The 20,414-nt window shown below is 41.4% G+C and overlaps 2 protein-coding genes across 4 annotated transcripts in view; one reads left to right on the plus strand and one right to left on the minus strand.

Moving 5' to 3' along the window:
- Positions 1 to 14,366, minus strand: part of LOC113050576 (protein WWC3-like) — a 44,915-nt gene extending 30,549 nt beyond the window's left edge. For all 3 annotated transcript variants that reach the window (XM_026213671.1, XM_026213672.1, XM_026213670.1), the window contains exon 1: positions 13,955 to 14,366. In XM_026213671.1, coding sequence (XP_026069456.1) covers positions 13,955 to 14,100 — 146 coding nt within the window. In that variant the 5' untranslated portion in view covers positions 14,101 to 14,366. The remainder of the gene's footprint in view (positions 1 to 13,954) is intronic.
- A 1,881-nt stretch (positions 14,367 to 16,247) lies between these two features.
- On the plus strand, positions 16,248 to 18,807 carry LOC113051108 (putative claudin-24). The gene is made up of 2 exons (XM_026214721.1): positions 16,248 to 16,307; positions 17,374 to 18,807. Exon 2 carries the CDS (start codon positions 17,633 to 17,635, stop codon positions 18,299 to 18,301), a length of 669 nt encoding a protein of 222 aa, XP_026070506.1. The 5' UTR covers positions 16,248 to 16,307; positions 17,374 to 17,632; the 3' UTR covers positions 18,302 to 18,807.
- The last annotated feature ends 1,607 nt before the right edge of the window (positions 18,808 to 20,414 follow it).

Here is a 20,414-nt window from a genome sequence, read left to right on the forward strand (position 1 = left end):
GCCTCCTGCTATCACTCTCACATCAAGACAATGATAAACAGGGAAAACTGTGCAATAAGAAATAGATGGCGAAAGGAAGAGAAAATATCTCTTGGGATATCTCACAAAGCCTGCCAAGGACATGATCTAAAGATCTTCTTCTTTTTTTTTTTACTAACAAACAAAATTTTTAATAATTTTGAAATATATACAAAACAAAATGAATGTTCCTAAAATATTCAAAACATGAAAAATTAATACTTTAAAGGGATAGTTCACTCTCAGATTAAATTTTGGTATGTTTTAGCTTACCTCAAGGACATCCAACATGTAGGTTTCTCTGTTTCCTCAGTATTTCCCATTTTGATCATTTTAGGTCCAACCGTTCTTGTCTATGTCTCACATAATGGATGTCTATGGTCACCACCTCAAAGAGCATGCACAGAGGAGTCAAAATTAAACAATTCCCCATCATAAGTACACACTGATGACCTAAGACACGAAACGAGCAATTTTTTGTAAGAAAACAAACAGTATTTATATCGTTTTTACCTCTTCTACACAACCACGTCCAACTGATCTGAGGGCACGAGTGATTTCTGATGTGATGTGCGCGCGCTCTGGCTTAGTCTGTGCAAGCGCGGAAAGCACCGGACGCAATCTCTCACGCGTGTACATCACTCATTGTTTACACTTACTGTCTATGGTTTACACAGATTTCAGAAGCTTTACCTTTCACTGTGAAGATCTAAACATATTTAGACGTACAGGAAATTGCAATGGAAGACGATTTCAATATATCCATAGACTACGTAGAATTTTTTTCACAACCACATTAATTTGAACAAGAATACACAGACCAAGTACTCAGGAGCGATCCGCTGCAGCAGCACGTCTTCAAGCCTCAGAGAGAAAGAGATCTCTTCAAAATTGGTGGTGTTTTAGTAGCAAGTGTTGTGAGATGCCAACAGAAGTGGAGAGCATATGTTGTCACGAATGGAACAACTACAAGACGACAACGAGGACATTGACAGTATCGCATCACACACCTGCCTGACTGAAGATCCTGAGTTCCCTCTCGAGGCGGTAACTCAACATTACGTCAGCTAAGACGTATATGGGAACTCTTCCCTTCTCCACTTTCACTGAAATCTTATTGGCTAACGCCAGCTGGGGACAGCTGGCCAATTGACGCGAAGCATGCAAATACTGGCGGGTAAGCGTGCAGTATAAAATGCATGGGCGCGAAAATTACGTCAGAATCTCTTTCTTCACGCTAGAAGTCTTATCTAAGTCATCGTGGAAGTTGCAATAGAGGACTACTCACCCTGTTTTTCCTCTCCGCATCCGATGGCTGCTAATGCTAGATTCGGACCTTCAACAGTTCTGTGTGACCTGCTTGGGATTCTCACACGGACAACACTTGCGCCCAGTGTACCGAGCTGCCAGTGCGCGCCCTCAGAGCCAGAGTGGCTCGGAAGACGGCGGGAATGAGGCCCACTGCCGCCAGCGAGCCGCTGGTGGGCCCTCCCCCGCCCGAAGACGAGTTTGACGTCGGCGTGGTGGACTATAGCTTCCGCGAACTTCGTCCTCTTCGGAGCTGGCGAGGAAAACGACTCCATGTCGCTTCGACGTCGAAAAAGGTTTGGGCCTCTCAGTGGGACCGCCCCGACCAAGAGGGCCCTGAGACCTCCAGGAGAAGCTCGTCAGGGTCTTCGGAAAGGTCGTCTCGGAGCTGAGTCTCGCTTGCAACGCATGACGAGCCTGTGATGGGTAACTAGACTCGTGGCTCCTCCAGTCGAGCTGCTACCAGATGGCATTTAGGCATGCAAGAGCTCGTGGTGAAATCGTGGGCTGCACCCCAATCGGCGCGCACCCACTCTGCTACGAAGGCCATATCACGCACGTGATAGAGCTTCTGCTCTTTACCAGGGCAATACTCAAGGTGTTTCAGGCAAACGGCGGCACAGTAGCGCTGACGTCATCAGGATCGCGGCAACTGATCTCGCGCTGATTGCTATTAAGCGCTCTGCTCAGCTGTTTCACGGAGCTCATGGTCATCTTTACAGGCACCTATGGCTTCCCTAGCTGTCCTGAAAGACGCGGACCGTAGGCCGCTCCTAAACGTTCCAGTTGCTCCCTCCGGCCTCTTTGGTGACGTCATGGAGCTATTCTCAGAGACGCAGAAAGCGCGCCAAAGTATGAGCCATGTGATACCCCGTCGCTCACCCCAGTCTTCTTCTGCGAGATTCTTATGCACCGGGCCAGGCTCTGAAACCAGCTAAAATCACCCGCAGTGGCACCCCGCTCTGAACCGGACGCTCGTTTCTGCCGAAACCAGCAGTGGTGAGAGCCTGGAAGGTAACGTTAGGGTCAGTTGAGGACCCCGCGCCGCGAGAGAGCCAGCGCGCCATACGAGCCGTCTCCCTGACGGTGAAAGAGTGAGTGAGCGGGAGGCCCCGCCCCCAAGCGCCATGTTCATATGCATCATGTCCCCCATTTCCTTCGGGCGACGATTGCTATGTCTGTTTGAATGCTGTTTGTGTGAGTTCCACAATAAAAGCAGGTATACAATCAGCGAAAGAGCTTTACTGCCTCTTACACTCATCTCTGTGTCACTCGCCCTGTCTCAGATCAGTGCAGAGCCACAACCCATGATTATACTGGCCTCGCGAGAGTGCCAACACCACATAAACACGGTGTCACCCTCAATGTTCAGATGCATCATGTCCCCCATGTTTCTTCGGGTGACGATTGCTATGTCTGTTTGAATGCTGTTTGTGTGAGTTCCACAATAAAAGCATGTTACAATCAACTAAAGAGCTTTACTTCCTCTTACACTCATCTCTGTGTCACTCGCCCTGTCTCAGAACAGTGCAGAGCCACAACCCATGATTACTGGCCTCGCGAGAGTGCCAACACCACATAAACACGGTGTCACCCTCAATGTTCAAATGCATCATGTCCCCCATGTTTCTTCGGGCGACGATTGCTATGTCTGTTTGAATGCTGTTTGTGTGAGTTCCACAATAAAAACAGGTATACAATCAGCGAAAGAACTTTACTGCCTCTTACACTCATCACTGTGTCACTCGCCCTGTCTCAGAACAGTGCAGAGCCACAACCCATGATTATACTGGCCTCGCGAGAGTGCCAACACCACATGAACACGGTGTCACCCTCAATGTTCAGATGCATCATGTCCCCCATGTTTCTTCGGGCGACGATTGCTATGTCTGTTTGAATGCTGTTTGTGTGAGTTCCACAATAAAAGCATGTTACAATCAACTAAAGAGCTTTACTTCCTCTTACACTCATCTCTGTGTCACTCGCCCTGTCTCAGAACAGTGCAGGGCCACAACCTATTATTATAATGGCCTCGCGAAGGAGCGAGAGTGCCAACACCACAAAGACACATGCATCATGTCCCCCACATCACTATGGGTGACGATTGTTATATGTGTTTAAATGATGTTTTTGTGAGAAAAAATTGTACTAAAGAAGCATATATACAAATTCTTGCACCCAACGTTGTGTCACTCGCCCTGTCTCAAACAGCGCAGAGCCACAGTCCATGATTATAATGGCCTCATGATGGCGCAAGAGTGTCACACCATTTAGCGACGCGCCCGCCCTCCCGCCAGTGCTTCCAGCCTCGCGGGGGCGGGGCCCTAATAAAATAAGCCATCAGTGGCTGTAGACGTAACGCGTCCGCCTTGTCATCTCATGGACGGTAAGAGGGCTATCCCGGGCGTTTCACCGTGGATACTGGGAATAATTCACGACGGATATTCTCTCCAATTCAAACGCAGACCTCCCCGCTTCAATGGCGTGGTCCCGTCACTGACTTTGCCCCAAAACCGTCCTGTTCTGCGACAGGAAGTTCTCAGTCTGCTCGAGAGAGAGCGATAGAGCGAAATTTCCCCTCAGATCGAGCGGAATGCGCATGTTGAATTATCTGGACGATTGGCTGATTTTAGCCCACTCAAGAGATGTGCTATCAGTCACGTGGAAACAATGCTTCGCCGTTTGGATACGCTGGGACTGCGTGTGAATATGCAGAAGAGCGTGTTTTTACGAGTCGGACTGTAACATATCTGGGAATATGTTTGGACTCGATGGCGATGCGAGCCCATCTCTCTCTAGAGCATTTCATCGACTCTGCGCTGTTTCTGACTGGGCAGGTCGTTTGCACTGAGGGAATTTCGGAGGCTTCTGGGACTGATGGCGGCGGCTTCTTCAGTGTGCCATCTGGGTCTGCTACATTGCGGCCGCTACAGTTTTGGCTGTAACTCGAGTTCCGCCGAGGGCGTGGTCTTCGGTCCACAAGCACTTACGGTCATTCACAGTTGCGTCAGCACTCTGAGACCGTGGAACAGCCCGGATATGTTCAGCCCAGGAGTTCTTTTCTCTGCGAACGCGATCTAGGCCGGGGAGCAGTGCGTCTGGGCCTGTGGTCGGAGTCACAGAGAAGGTGACACAAAACCGTTTGGAATAATGGAAGCGGTGTCCTAATATCCCTGCAAGCCTTTCGGTCGAAATTGGAGCGGAAACATGTACTGATTCAAACCGACAACACGTCTGTGGTCTCGTACATAAATCGCCAGGGCGGCGTGCGCTCCAGAGCTCTATTCAAACAGGCAGCGAGTTTCCTGTTGTGGGCGGACCGACACTTAATCTCCATAGGAGCGTCGCACATCCCCGGTACTTTGAACCGTGGAGTGAGCATGCTTTTGAGGAACGGGATTCCTTAAGGAGATGTTGGCTTCACCCAAGATCAGATCTGATGATTTGGGAGGGAGGAAGTGGATTGTTTGCCACGAGCGAGAACACGTTTGCTATCTCACTCCCCCCCTGCTGGGAGATGCTCTGACATCGCGCTGGCCGGAAGCCAGGCTTACACATTCCCTCCTGTGAAGATTCTGCCTGTGTTGTGCAAAATCAGGGAGGAGAAAGCATCAGTTATACTCGTGGCCCCGAACTGGCCGAATCAGCCCTGGTTCGCGGACCTGAGAGAGTTACTGATGGCTCCCCCATGGCGAATCCCCCTCAAGCAGGACCTGCTGTCTCAGGCGAATGGCACAATATAGCACCCCAGCCCCGAGCTGTGGAACCTTCATGTGTGGCCGCTGCGGGGACCCTAATGAGCGGGACACTCTGCACTGACGAGTGCTAAACACACTTACTGAGACGCGAGCATCATCAAACATTCGCTGCTACGCGCAGAAGTGGTGAGTTTTCACAAAATGGTGCGAGAACATTTATATTGACCCGGGGACCTGTTCCGTGTCGGATGTTTTGCGCTTTCTACAGCACAGTTGGATAGCGGGAGTTTGAAACCATCCACGCTGAAGGTGTATGTGACCGCTATTGCCGCTTTCGTTCCCCGGTTACGGGTAAACGATCGGTAAGCACGCTCTGGTATTCAGTTTTCTCAGGGGAGCAAGTCGATTGTGTACTTCATGGCCGCCCTCCGTGCCGCCGTGGGATTTCGCTCTAGTTTTGAGGGCTCTATCTCTTATTACCGTTCGAGCCATTAGCTTCGATTGCGGTTAAGGAGCTTCCCTGAAGACTGCCTTGCCTCTTGCTCTCGCCTCAGCGAAGTGCCTTGGAGAATTTCGTGAGTGTTTGGTGAACGATATTGCATTGGTTTCGGGCCTGGCGACTGTAATGATCACTCTCCGGCCGAGACCGGGTTTCGTTTCGAAGTCACTCAATACACCGTTTTGTTTCCCTGCCCGCCTTATCTGTTGAGCCGTCAGCCTCGCGCGACGCTGATACTCAGAGCGCCGGGACCCTGTTAGGGTTTTACGGATGTATATGAATTGCTCGGCCGCCTTTCGTCAGTCGGACCAGCTGTTCGTGTGCTTGGTGGATGTAATAAGGGACGTGCTGTTTCTAAAGAGACTTTCTCACTGGATCGTGGACGCTATCAAATGCCAGGGGAAGGATTACCCCCTCAACATCAGAGCTCATTCTGCGAGGACATTATAAATGCTTCCTGATGGGCCTGGTCTAGAGGTATGTCTGTCCAGTATTTATGTTTTGCTGCTGGCTGGTCTTCCCAGAACACAATCGCCAGGTTTTACAAGCTGGATGTACCCTCTGTAGCGTCACATGTTTTTCGGTGAGTTAAGTTTATTCATTAAAGCTGTTATAACCAGCTATACAGTAGTTACCATGGCTGCTAACTCTGTGTTATGGTTTAAATGGTTTATGCAGCAGTCACCGCAAACGCCGTCGACTCTGTTTAACTATCATGCTTGAGTGCTTATTGCTTTGTGTCTGCCCTGGTTAGTGCAGATTTCGATATATTGCTTGAAGTTATGCATATTTTGTTAGGGTCGGAGCAGATGTCTCATTGGCCTAGTTCCGCCTATCAGATGCAAGCACTCTTAGCGACACGGCCATTGGCTAGAACTGTACTGCTTGTGTGAGGGTGATTGACTCCGTTCAGGGCTTATCTTCACTGCTCTCACGGCGGGATTTTATACAGTTCCCATATACGTCTTAGCTGACGTAATGTTGAGTTACCGCCTCGAGAGGGAACGTCTCCGGTTACTATCGTAACCTCGGTTCCCTGAGAGGCGGGAACGAGACATTACGTTAGCCGCCGTGGTCGCTGTTTGATCAGCTGTGCTAGCGTTCAGTCGTGATTCTGACGTAATTTTCGCGCCCATGCATTTTATACTGCACGCTTACCCGCCAGTATTTGCATGCTTCGCGTCAATTGGCCAGCTGTCCCCAGCTGGCGTTAGCCAATAAGATTTCAGTGAAAGTGGAGAAGGGAAGAGTTCCCATATACGTCTTAGCTGACGTAATGTCTCGTTCCCGCCTCTCAGGGAACCGAGGTTACGATAGTAACCGGAGACGTTTTCTCCACTGTTGAGACCCAGCGTTTTACACGTTGTGTGTAGTATGCCACGTATAAACTGGAGGCGACGCCCAATGCCAGAGGGACCCAATGGCACGCTGTCAATAGAGTGAGTAATGTGTTGTATTTTTATTATAATCGCAATGATTACAGGGTGAATTATAAACAAATTAATTAATTACTGCATTATATTACAGTGCAGATTGGTGGCGTAGCGTGTGGTAAACAATGAGTGATAAACATTTTTTTTTTAAAACAATGAGTGATGTGCATGCACGAGAGACCACATCCGGTGCTTTCCGCGCTTGCACAGACTAAGCCAGAGCGCGTGCGCACGTCACATCAGGAAGCACTCGTGCACTCAGATCAGTTGGACGTGGTTGTGTAGAAGAGGTAAAAACAATATAAATAGTGTTCGTTTTCTTACACAAACCACTCGTTTCATGTCTTAGGTCATCAGTGTGTACTTACGATGGGGAATCGTTTAATTTTGACTCCTCTGTGCATGCTCTTTGAGGTGGTGACCATAGACATCCATTATGTGAGTCACAGACAAGAACGGTTGGACCTAAAAATATCAAAATGGGAAATACTGAGGAAACAAAGAAACCTACATCTTGGATGTCCTTGAGGTAAGCTAAAACATATCAAAATTTAATCTGAGAGTGAACTATCCCTTTAAGTGCTCGTTAAATATTACATGTACTTACTATTGGATTAAAAGAAAAAGTTGCATAATTACATACCCTAAACCAAACCCTAATTCTAATTCTAACCCTAAACCTATAGCAAGTTCATGTTATTAATTCATATTACTCGGTACTTAAATGCACAATTACACTGTAACAAAGCTACTGTAAAATAAAGTCTAACCTACAAGAATTCTTATAAAATTTTCTGAAAAATGTTCTTTACATTGTGATCACGTTAAATACAGTGGGTATAGAAGAGAATCACCCTCCTTTAAAATAATCACATATTCTTGCTTTGCAGTCTGAAATGAAGATGGAGAGTTTTTGCTTTATCCAGGTATTTGGTACAACAAAGACCCTCCCTTGATCAGGACGTCACTCCAAAACTGGATGAAAGAGCCAGGAGGAAAGCTTTCAGAGAGGCTATGACTACACAACTTCTCTGGGTGCACACTCCGAGTTCACACCGGGTTAACTGACCCACACGGTGACATGATATTGATGTGCTTTGCAAATGAGTGGTAAAAACCCAATCTTATATTGTTTTTATTATTTTTTTCTTGTTGTGAGTGCCCAATGCCGCCCATGCCTAAATCTGCTGCTTTTATTACCTAGATTAGAGGACAGCTTGTTTTTCATAAATGCACAAACTGAACACATTTTATGAAACATCTGATATTGGTTCAATATGACATACACCAAATTAGGATTAGGCTAAAGTCACAAAGCTTGCTGAAAAATTTCTCAAAAGTTTCTTGAAGGTGTGTGTGCATCTGTGGTATGAGTTTGGGGCATAAGTGTGGTATAAGTGTGGCGAATTTATTGTTTTCTGGCTCTCAATGGATTTCTTCAGACAGCCGTGCATTAAAATTCCTCAGTAAACGGCCCTGACGAGTTTGGTACATCCTGCTAATCTAGCATTCCAGGCATGATCGGCATAACCTGTGTGTGACCAAATGCACCTGGCATGCTTCAAAACCAGAGTGAGGCTGACATCTGTGTCTAATAGTTTTGGTTTTAAGCTTTTAATAGGAAAATGCTTAACCATCAAAATACTGCAGATATTACTGATGTCACACTGATTTCATTCTATCACATAAGTCTTAATTTATTTCTAGACTGTTCTGAGATTAATATTTACCAATCTTCAGGCAGGAACTGAGGCCAAAGAAGTAACCATAATGTGATAATACTTTTTTTAAACTGGTCTGATAAAAGCAACAGAGCAAACGGTCCTAAATATATGGCATAAACCACAATACGTGCGGCCTTGACCGAAAGCTACAACCACATTGAACAGGAATCAGATGATACACCCACTCACAGCTCATCCCATTTAATCAGTCCATGCAATGAAAATAACAGAAAATAAAACATGGGTGCATCCCTAAATAACATCTATTACAATGAATTATGAGGTTTTTTTATGAGTATTATTACAATGAGTCGGTTTCTACCTTTAAGTCCATTAACAATAAATTAAAGTAAGAATCAAGTTGTATATTACTTTAAACAAGACACTGTTATCCATGGGGTCGTGATGCCCATCCAAAAATGGAGATGGGCATCCAAGAGATTTTTATAACCTGTATCTTGAAGACAATCATACACACATGAATATCTTTTACATCTTTTGAGCATATTTTGCAATCTCATTATGTGAAACTGAAGACTGGAATTCATGTTGAAAATTCAGCTTTGCAATTACAGACATAAATAATTTAAAATATATTCAAATAAAAAAAATATATATATATATATATTAAATGTCATGATATTAGTTTTATTGTATGATCAAATAAATGCATCTTACCAACCTCAAACTTTTGAATGGTAGTGTACGTACAATATCAAGTTCTCTTACACCTCAAGTAACATAAAAGCAATATTTCTGTTAATACACATAAGTGTCACTGACTCAGCGATCAAAAACTGCTGATACTGTCTGTTTGCACTCATTTGTGCAAAGCAAGACTGAGAGCTAGTTTGCATAAAGACTACAAGATTCAAACTGATCCTACTGTACCTAAAAACATTTTGTATGCTGTAGACCAAAAAAGACATTTGATACTTGTGCCTTTACAAGCATGCTATTGTAGTCTCTCGTAATATAGAGCCTTAATGGAGCAAACACAATATCTAGACAAACTGTTGTCAATTCAGAAAAGAAATCTTCCAACCAAACACACTCCACATGAAACAAAAGCCATGTTCACCAACCCCCTTTTAACAAAAAAACTTGCCCTCTTAACCGACATAATGAAAACACCAAGAGAAGCAAAATAGCACTGAGGGGTTTGCGCTCATGTGAATAACCTTTTGGCGCTGGCAACACGGCTTCTACTTTCCAGAATAATTGAATTCGGTGTGCATTGTGACCATGTATAAAGGCTTCTCTTTGCCAAGCGGCAGGCCTGACTGTGGCCATTGCATAACAGAGCCTGTAAAGAATAAAGGAAGAGCCGCTGGGGCCTGGGGATGGAGGGAGAGAAGACATGTGGGAACTGCTGCCTCCATTGGGCAGCTTTGTCTGGGGCCGATCACGGGCAGAGTCCCTCAGGCATTAGTGTAAGCATGCCTGACATTGCACTCATTCCTGAGTCACAAAAGCCTCCCCACAGAAACTACACTGGAGCAAGTGGACGAAGGAGATCGGACACTTAGGGAGTCACCTTAGGAAATCACGCAGTGGACAGTCCTTATGGCAAACAGACGCAGGCAACATTCGCTGTTTACCCAACTATTGTCTTGCCGAGGTGAAGCACCCTTCCTGCCACAGAGCCCCACTTGTAAACAACAGAACTAAAGACAATGCCAAAAATATTTTTAAAAAAAGACCTCTTTTGTGATACTGAGATCAAAGACTAATGTTCGCTAAAGAACGCCAGGGATGAATTCTGAAAAGTAGACTTCTTTTTTGCACATCCAGCACTGTGAGGTTTGCCGCTCGAATTGCAGTCATGTGACATTTTCAAGCCATGACAGAAAAGCAATACCACAGAATATTGTTTTTCAGCCTTTTTTCGATGGAAGTCACGCCCACCCAAGAATGATCAAAACTTTACAGATACAGTCTAAATGACAGCTTATTATCAATCATCTTCACATAAAGACACAAAAATCTTCAGCATTCTTGCTCTGCTTTTAGGACTTCAATTATAACAAAAAAAAAAAAATATTAAATGCTAATATTCAGTTAAGAAGTGTGGGGCAGGTGCTGGAAGATAGCCCTGTTTCACAGAGGAGCTCCAGTGGTTTCCCAGGTGACTGAGCAGTGATTTCACACACTGATTCCAATTTTCACTACAAGCCGTCACCGTGCCTGAAAACCCCGAACTTATGTTCACATGGTGCACAGCAAACAAGGTGTTGATGTAAAACATCATGGCCATTAACAACTTCATTTCCTCTCAATATTGTATCTTTCTGAAGAATTTAAAAACCTATGAGCAATTATTTTGTATTAATTCAATTATTATGTTAATCCCAATTAGATTTTTTGAGGTAGGACCATACAGTACCTCAGATAAAAAAAATGTAAAGCACTAAAGGAAGTTTCCATAAATGCAAGTAGAATAAAAGCTGAAAATTCAGTTTTCATGGTGAATTCTATTCCGCTCTAATGCTCTATGGCCTTATTTGCCCTTAAGAAATGGCTGTAATTCAAATAAGAGTAAAGATCTAATTTAAAGTTCCGACTCCATCATAATATTTATTTTTATTTCCATATTAATTAGCTCAATAACTTGGTGTTAATTTTCCTCAAACGTAATCAGAATTTTGCATCAGAAAATTTGCATCTACATGTCTGTCAACTAAACCATTCTAAAACCTTAAATACTAAATATGATCAGCCCTTTCACTTTCTGGTGAAATAAAATAAATGAATTAAAAGGTAACTGCATACATACATAGGTGACCCCCAGACTTGACTAACCTGTTCTGGCAGAACAACAGTCAGTTTTGACAGAGGTGCATTCAAAAATAAAGTCCACAATGGGCAAGACTGCAATCAGTTTGTAATGTAAAATACATTTAAATTAAACACTGTTTTAAACTACAAATTTCAGTACAGCCAGGAAATTAAAAATAGAAATAGGGTACAATCAGATGCATTAATAAAATAATAATATAGTGCATTAGAAACTCTGATGCTTGATTCACAAGGATATACTTGTATTATTTTCAACTATTTTGAGTTGGCGAGAGAAACGAAGGAAAAGGGTGAGAAGGTCATGAGACGCGCTTTAACTCAGGTCGCCCACATGAGCGCCCCAGTTCAACATGTCGTCCTCTCACATCCACCTCAACATCTGCTGGATAACTCCTTACCGCTCTCCGGACATGAAAATATAAGATTTCTCAGACTCTAATCAGCTTCACATTACAAAATCATGTCACATTACTTTGTTGAGGGGAGCCTTCAAGCAGATCAGGTTCTTCTTATCTAGATTCATTTCAAGCTACCCCATTCCTTCGCTTGAAAAGGAGAGGGAAAGTGGAAGGAGGGCATGAAAGATGCTTTTGAGTGAAAATGAAATAGGCAGAATGTAACACAAGAGCAATGAACACAAAAGCAAAAGACTTTCAATTTGTGTGGGACGTTGCAGCGTCCATGACTAAGCCAGCAGTGTAATGTAAAAAGGCACAGTTCAGCCAAAAATAAAAATTCTGTCATCATTTACTCACCCTCCAAACCTGTACAGACACAAAAGAAGATATTTTGGAAAATGTGAGTAACCAAACCGTTTCTGGTCCCCATTGACTTCTGGTATTTTTCCCACACTATGGAAGTCAGTGGGCACCATCAAATTTTTGGTTACCCACATTCTTCAAAATATCTTCTTTTATAATCTACAAATGATAGAAATTCATCACACAGATTTAGAATTTTTTGGGTGAACTATGCCTTAAATAACACTGACAAAAAAAGTATAATCACTCATAAAGACGCTAAAATCGTGTTTTACTCATAAAACTCTAAAAAGTATTTATTATTATTATAAAATTACATAGATATTAGTTTTGTAAACTGAATCCAAATGATCAGTTCGCAACACAATGACACCATAAAATGAGAGTCATACAATGACAGAACTGCCTTTGAGGTGGTGATCTACTAGCTCATTGTTTTGACAAAAGTGACTGTACAAATTAAGATGAAACCATATCAATGACCCTAAAGGCAGCAAATCCCCTCTATTTGATTTACACAAGGCTTCTAGTTAACCCGTGTTTAAATGAGTTGTGCTGAAAGGCTGGTTTCTCTGCTGCTGAAAATACAGACCTCACAAAGCACATCCACACTGCTTTCCCAGCGGCCCAGCTAGCATTCCATACATATTTGCACATGGAACTCTTGGAACTACAGTTCAATTCTGTCTTTCATTTGAACACTGTTTACATTATGCGACCACTTTCAAAAAAAGAAAAAATAAAGGGGAAAAAAAGACATGCTTTTAATAACTAAGTATGTATGTATGTATATATATATATTTTTTTTTTAAGAGCATTCTATCCTGGCCCTGTGCTAGGTTCCCGTTACAAGCTATCTAGATTGAGCCAACATAGCTAATGAGGGAAATTATTGGGTGACACAGTGACAGATGCAAATTTGTATCTTTTATAATTGACTGACAGTCATGATTAGCTCAACTGTGCAACAGTGATGATCTAAATGGAAGCAAATAAGGCAATATTCGGCAACTCAGATCAATCCCATATAGACTTTGATAACACTGATCAATTCAAAGAAGATATTCCCAAAACTTAACTCAGTCATAATGGTTATCCCTCATCTTTTAAAAAGTCTTATAATAGAAGATTCATTGATACAGATCATTTTGTTCTCACAGCTTTCATAAAGACAACTCAGCATCTGAGAGAATATTACAGGATGCTTATTAACACCACTCAGCTGGTTACATCAGTCGTAAAAAGTGTTATTCATCTTTATAAATTATATACTTAATATTCTATATATTGTTAAACATTTAAATTAGTTAGCATATTATAGATTTTTTTTTTGCAGTGTTATATATAATTGAATAAAAAAGGTCTCATACATTATATTTAGGTTGTTAAATCCCAATCCAACCAAGCGCAATGCATTACATTGTACAATTTTTTCCAGGTGAATAGTTAGTGATGTGCAATCCAGCAACCGAACATATTATTTACAGCTCATGTGATAGTTAATTAGCATGACAAGCCCAAAGAAAGAATAAACAACCAGCCATGTTGCACTGTGTCAGCTCTAGAATGTGGAATGAAAACACTTCCATTCCTAACTGTGCAACTTCCCTCGTTTCTTAATCATCACTTCAATCTGAGCCCCCGCCCTCTACAACCAAACAATCATCAAACTTCAGCCAATAAAGCATGCAGCCCCTCTCCCGATCACTTTTACCTGTCTCTGGGGTCGATCCATGAAGTTTGTCGAGTGTTGTGGTCAATGTAAAAGACTCTTCCATCATAATCCCTGGCTTCCTCCCAGCCCGGGGGCAGCGGCAGCTCCGAGCTCTCTCTCCGCTTACAGCTGCTCACCCACGGCATAGCGCTGCTGGGACGGTAGGGGGGTCTAACCCCCTGCCTTTACTCCAACAACAAATATATCTCAACTCTCTACTGCATTACAAATGTTTAACTCCCCTCGACTCTCGCAAACAGAAAACTTCACGGCGAAGAAACGAACGTGGGTTAAATCGACACAGGCAGTCCTGCATCCACCTTTTCCGAAAAGTTTTGCGGCACTCTCATGACTCTATGTGTCGGTCCTCCATGTTTGACTCTATCTACCATCTTTCATTCCACACTGTCCATATTCGGGCAGGCGTATTTGCATAATCACCGCCCCCAAGTGACTACGTATATGAAAGTAAGCCAATAAAGACGCTCGTATGATTTCGGGATTGTTGTTGTTGATGGAAGTGGATACAGTTTTTCTTCTTCTTAGTATTAGTAGTAGTAGAAGCATTAGTAGAGTAATAATAATAATAATAATAATAATATAATTTATAAAGCAACGTTTATCTCATTGGACTAATTGAATGGATAAACAAACTTGTCTTATCCAATCTAAAATACTTGTTTAGATTATGTTAGAGGACTAGTCTGGTCCAAAATGTTTAAAAGTAGTCTACTCCTAATTGAAACACATTCCGTCTCGTGGTGAACTGTTGCAGTCTCTGAATATTTTACGTTACAAGAATGAGTTTGTGCTTAATCACAGAACTTCAAACGCTTCATGCGTGTGTTAATTTAATTTTAATTTTTAATATAAGAGCGCCCTCTGGAGACGTGTTTTTTTACATCGGTTATAGATGTGTTGTAGTAAACTCAGGAGAGGCAGCGTCTTTAGTTTTAATCTGTTGTACATCATTGCTCATCTACAACAAGCATACCTGTGTTTAGTTTTGTTGTTTTCTTGTCACGTGAATACTATCCATAATTCCATAAAGCCACTTTTTAGACTTCCAGCAAAAATTTTGTTTTTTCTCTCTAAAAGTTTGGCAAATCAAATTTGTGAACATTTATTTTCAGTGCACATTTTTTTTAATGTATTGATTGATTTCTTGAATGAATGATTGATTTACAGATTTTTATTTATAGATTTTTATTTATTGATTTATTTATTTTTCAACAACAGCCTGCCCTGGCTGTGACCCAGGCTAAATCTGCCATATTTTAAATAGATTTTCAGTGTTATTAATGTGTGTTGTCCCTAAATGAATGAATGAATGAAATTAACCTTTATTTTTAAGCCTATATTAAGTCACTGACATGTTGTACTTTAATGGCTCACCATATACACATTTTAATACCTTTACATTTTTAAATCTAACCTCTAACATTTAGTTCTCACATCATAGATCAAACCTCTGAGTGCCTTGCCAACTCCTTATCTCACTATTTCCTGTCGGATAAAATAAATCTAGCTTTTGTTTTTCTACTCCTCATTTGTTGCCATTTCTCATTACACTATTTAAACACATTAAACTACTCTGTGAACTTTTTAAAAAAATGAAGTTATAAACTGATGCCCTTGCCTGTGTATGCTGTAGTTTACACTCAGCCTGCATTTTGTCAAACCAATTTAAATGTCATCAAAATATAAATTCGGAACATTCTATAAAATATCAGAAAGAGTGAGAAAAAGATACTAGGACACTGGAATACATTTATCAGATAGAGATTACAGCTTTATACGGTTTTCACAAATAACCACAACATCCTCAACCTCTGTAGACATTTAAAGGAAAAGGTCACCTAAAAATATAAATTCTGCAGTAATTATTGCACACTCATGTTTTTTCAAGTATCAGTTTGTTTAATCTGAAACTCAAAAAGAGCAATTTAGAAGAATGCTGATGCTATACCCTTTTCATAAATAAACTGTGACCATGGACTTTCATATTCAATCTAAAAGAGGAAGATCAAACAGGTTTGGAAAGAGAACTATTCTTTGACTATAGGAAAGTTTAGAAAAAAATTACATTTAATTAAATAAAATCACAAAATCACATGTCTGACTGCAAATGTTAATAACTAGCTGTAATCAACATCATTTTCAGACAAAGTCTGAAATGTGTATGTTAATTATGTGTTTGTTGAGAGCCAATTATGTGTTTGTGGAGAGCCACTGTATCGCGTCACAGATTTTAGCCTCCTGCAATACGTGGCATTCTGTAAGTCTGTCTCAACACAATCTCACACACTGCAGAAGCCAGATCTCTAACCATCCAGACCGCCTCATGCTTAAGGTAACACTCTTTTCCTTGAATATCTAATACATTTTTATGCATGGCAATATATTGCTGACATAAGTATCAAAGTTACTTATGTTAGAAAACAAATATTTTTCTTGCACAATGCTTAATTGTATTGATATTAATTGTACAATATGTCAAAACATGAAATGGTTATGCAAGTGTAAGACCTTTGAAAAAAAAAAGGTATAATCGGCATTAATCAGAAAGGTTGGAATGGAGAATTGTTTCACAGGTAACAGAACAATATGGTGGGATCCAAATGTCTGAAGCTACATTGAAAAATCAGCTTTCAAAATAATTTAAATCTTGAAGTTGTCAGTAAAAGCATTGTAATGTTTGTGTAGCTTAACTGGTGGCGCATGACTAACAACGCAGGGTTGTGGGTTATACTCCCAAAGAATGCACATACAGGCAAAGCATTTACCTTGAATGCAGCGGAAGTTATATTGCTTTAGATAAATGCTTCTGTCAAATACATCTTTTTAAATAAATTGATGTAAATGTTTATAGGGTTCTTAACCATTTGTTGATCTGTACAGATGATCAGATTGAATCAAAAGATGCTCTCATTCTCAAATCATGCTGGATATAGGAAATCAATCATGAAATTTTATATATCAACTTGAGGAACATTTCAAATTCTTAAATTCATAAATTCAACCAAAAAGGTTTAAAATTAAATTAAAAATTACTAAAATTTGTGTCAAAGAATGGACTGCCAGGAATTTAGCAGGGCTTATCTCACACCCATCCGTTCCTCTGCTAAATGCATTAATGGAAAAAACTCTGTAAACAGTTCAAATGTTTCTTTCTTTTTTCCAATTGCAACTCCTATGGCAAGTGCTGTTGCCGATGGCAGAGAAACCAAAGGAAAAGAAACAAATTGTAATCAGGTAAAAATGTTGTCCCTTGAAAATGACAACAATCAGGATTTTAATGGCATCCTGTCTTCAGTTTAATGACATCCCATGTGGCCTTTGGTGTCCTGATGCCAGACTAGGGTCTGAATAAAAGGGTCTCTCTCTCTCTCTCTCTCTCTCTCTCTCTCTCTAAAAAGGATCCTAGAGGGCAGGGCCTAAAGTTTGAGTGCCCTTTCTCCCCATGTGCACATTTCCTCTACCTCTTAACCTCAGATGATGAGTGCCTCCTACTGAAGACCGACAGACTGTGAAGAACCTGCAACTCTCCAGTATCTGGATCCAAGGTGCTACTTCTGTTCCCCCCACTCTCTTCTCCATTTCTCGTTCCTTCTCATCGAGAGGAGGTTCTTGAAGTGCCAGCCAAACCTGAGGGCCATCGGACCCCAAGAGGTAACCATGACAAACCCATGCATGGGGTTTCTGGAACTGCTAGGGATGCTGGTCGGGTCGGGGGGCTGGTTTTGTTCACTGGCGGCCACCATCATGCCTCAGTGGTTGTCACTTTCTACTGAACTAATGGGCATGGAGAGCTACGAACAAGGGCTTTGGGAGGCTTGCGTGATTCAGGAGGTCGCTGGCACAGAGTGTCGGCCCTATGACACTATCCTAGGCCTCGAACCAAAGTTTATGCTGGCCCGTGTTCTGATCTGTGTTTCGGATGCCACATGTCTTCTCGGACTTCTCCTCGCCATCCCTGCCATGAGTCAGATCAATTGCTGTAAGAGCGAGGAGGGATGGAGGACCAAGCGAGGTTTGAAGATCACGGCCGGTGTGTTTTTATGCATCGCTGGATTGTTTGTGCTCTTTCCCGTTTCCTACATCGCTCACGATATTGTAATTAAGTTCTTTGATGAGTCCATACCTCACGTGGTGCCACGTTCAGAGTTCGGGGATGCTCTGTTCATCGGCTGGGCTGCAGGACTTCTTGACATTGTGGCAGCCGTGCTGTTATTCACCTCTTGCTCTGACTCGAGAGACAGTGAAAGATATCTGGTGCATCACCATCAAAGGCAAGAGATCCAAACTATCGATGGTTCAAGAAAACACACTCAAGAGTACGTTTGAGGTACATTTGTCATGAAAATAGATTTGTATTTTTTTCTTCTGAAAAAAGTTACCTTCAGTGTATCAATCAATCAAACCCATGAAACAGGTATAGCATTACCATGATGCATTCATCCTTCAATATCTACTAGTCTATTTGATTATTTGTATTATCTGTAAAGTGTTAATATTGAAAAGTTACCAATATGTTTTCAATTGCTTTAAAAGAGATGTAGAATTTTTTTGTTGTTGTTGTCATTTTTGGGATTTTTGATCACAAATATTGTATGCCTTAATATACAAAATACATAAATAATATACAAAATTATATATACATATAACTAGTAAATAAAGGGTAAAGGTAAGATTTTGGTCTTCTTTATTTAGTATGCATTTCTAGAGCTCAATTCCATCGGTAAAAGTAATACAAGGGGTGCTTCTCAATCAGAAGGATGTGTCCTCTATCTCAGATGCCACATTACCAAACCAAAAGACGAAGGCATTATGTTTTCTTTCTTTCTTTCTTTTTTTTTGTAAATGAATCACATAATGCACAACTATGCATAATACAAACCAATGGAAGAGCTCAGACGGTTGTAATTACGTATACTGCAATATTAGAAAGTCAGTTAACATAAAGTATTCTTCAAATTACAATTTGAATAGTATTTCTGTGCTGTGACCATCTCATTGTAGCGTTTAATTTCCGAGCTGGACTGGACGGACACATCATCACTAGGATGCAGCCTTCCGTTTGAGAAAAGCCCATTGTTTGGGGATCATTGTTTGTAAACCTCCTGGAAATCAGCTGGTACTAGCCCAGAATACTGTCTATTTTAGTACGAAATAAAAGATGCTTCTTTACACATGTTTTATTATGCACTAAGTAAAAAACATTCAGTGATATTATGAAGTTTTAAAGCAATGATTTTACTTTTAAGCAATGATTACTTTGAAATGTGAGATATAGTTTATTGAAATAAACTATAAGTATTGATTTTTTTATTTTAAAAAAATCAACAGAATTCCATTTGACTGAATTTCATTTGATTGTATTTCAATTTCCTGAAATGGTTTTCAAGCAAGAGTACGAAAAGGATAAATGGATGAAAATCCGCTCTGGTTCTAGAGTGTTCAGTGAGGTGAGCTCATGGCAGTAGAAATGCCTGCTTGGCTCTGATGGTCTCCCTATCTCAGAATGGAGACTAAGCTGTGTTTAATGAAGGCTCTAACGAGCAGTGTGTCCTCTGAGGAATACCAAAGAGTGTGTAAATACCAATAGCGCCTCCTCCACACCATCATTAGTCTGATTTGACCAGGTTAGGAGAAGACAGGGCTTCTTTCCTAGGAAAGACTACAGCAGGTAGGCTACAGTAGCAGTCCCACCTCAGATAGAGCTCAACCAAACAATCACATCTCTACATGAAGATGACCCTGTCTTTGAGAAAACATTCATTAAGATTGGAAAAGGTAGATCAATCCAAGCACATACATCGAAAACACACTTACACTTGTACATTTCTTTAGGCATGACGGAAATATGGTACATGGACAAAACATTCTCAGACTCGAAGGCGCCACATAGATTGTACCCTGAACTTCCTGCGATGGATATTGATAAGGAAAATGAAAACGGGCGGCATGTTTAGACTTAGATGTTTAGCTATCAACGCTCATTTCCAGCTTCTGGTTGGGAGGAGACGTACCCAGGGCTCTCAGAAAGGGGAAATGGTGTGTCTTCGACTCATTAGGAACAATGTCCTAATGCAGCTCACTGCAAACAATCGGGAGTGAAAGAAGCTGATAAACGAACACATGAAACTGAATTTTAAACAGGCAGGATAAACACCGTTCACAAACACTGTATTGGTTTATATATTTGTAAACTGTGATCTCATAATTTTCCTTTTAATAACTTTTTCGTCAGAGAACAACAAGCAAAATGAACACAAATATGCTTGCTGCACTATTACTGAAAATGCAATCCATTTCATGCAAAGTCTGATTCATTCAGTGAAAAGTAATCACATCACACATGAAATAAATGCACCAAAAATAGGGATACTAAAAAAGTTTTTTTTTTTTAAATCCACATTGATACTCATTTATTTCTTTAAAATAATTATATATTTGA

This window comes from Carassius auratus, chromosome 31 (assembly GCF_003368295.1).
Source record: "Carassius auratus strain Wakin chromosome 31, ASM336829v1, whole genome shotgun sequence".
Taxonomy (NCBI): Eukaryota; Metazoa; Chordata; class Actinopteri; order Cypriniformes; family Cyprinidae; genus Carassius; species Carassius auratus.

What these genes read in the sequence shown, in the direction of transcription:
- LOC113051108 (XM_026214721.1), top strand. Translation starts at nt 17,633, where the DNA reads ATGACAAACCCATGCATGGGGTTTCTGGAACTGCTAGGGATGCTGGTC.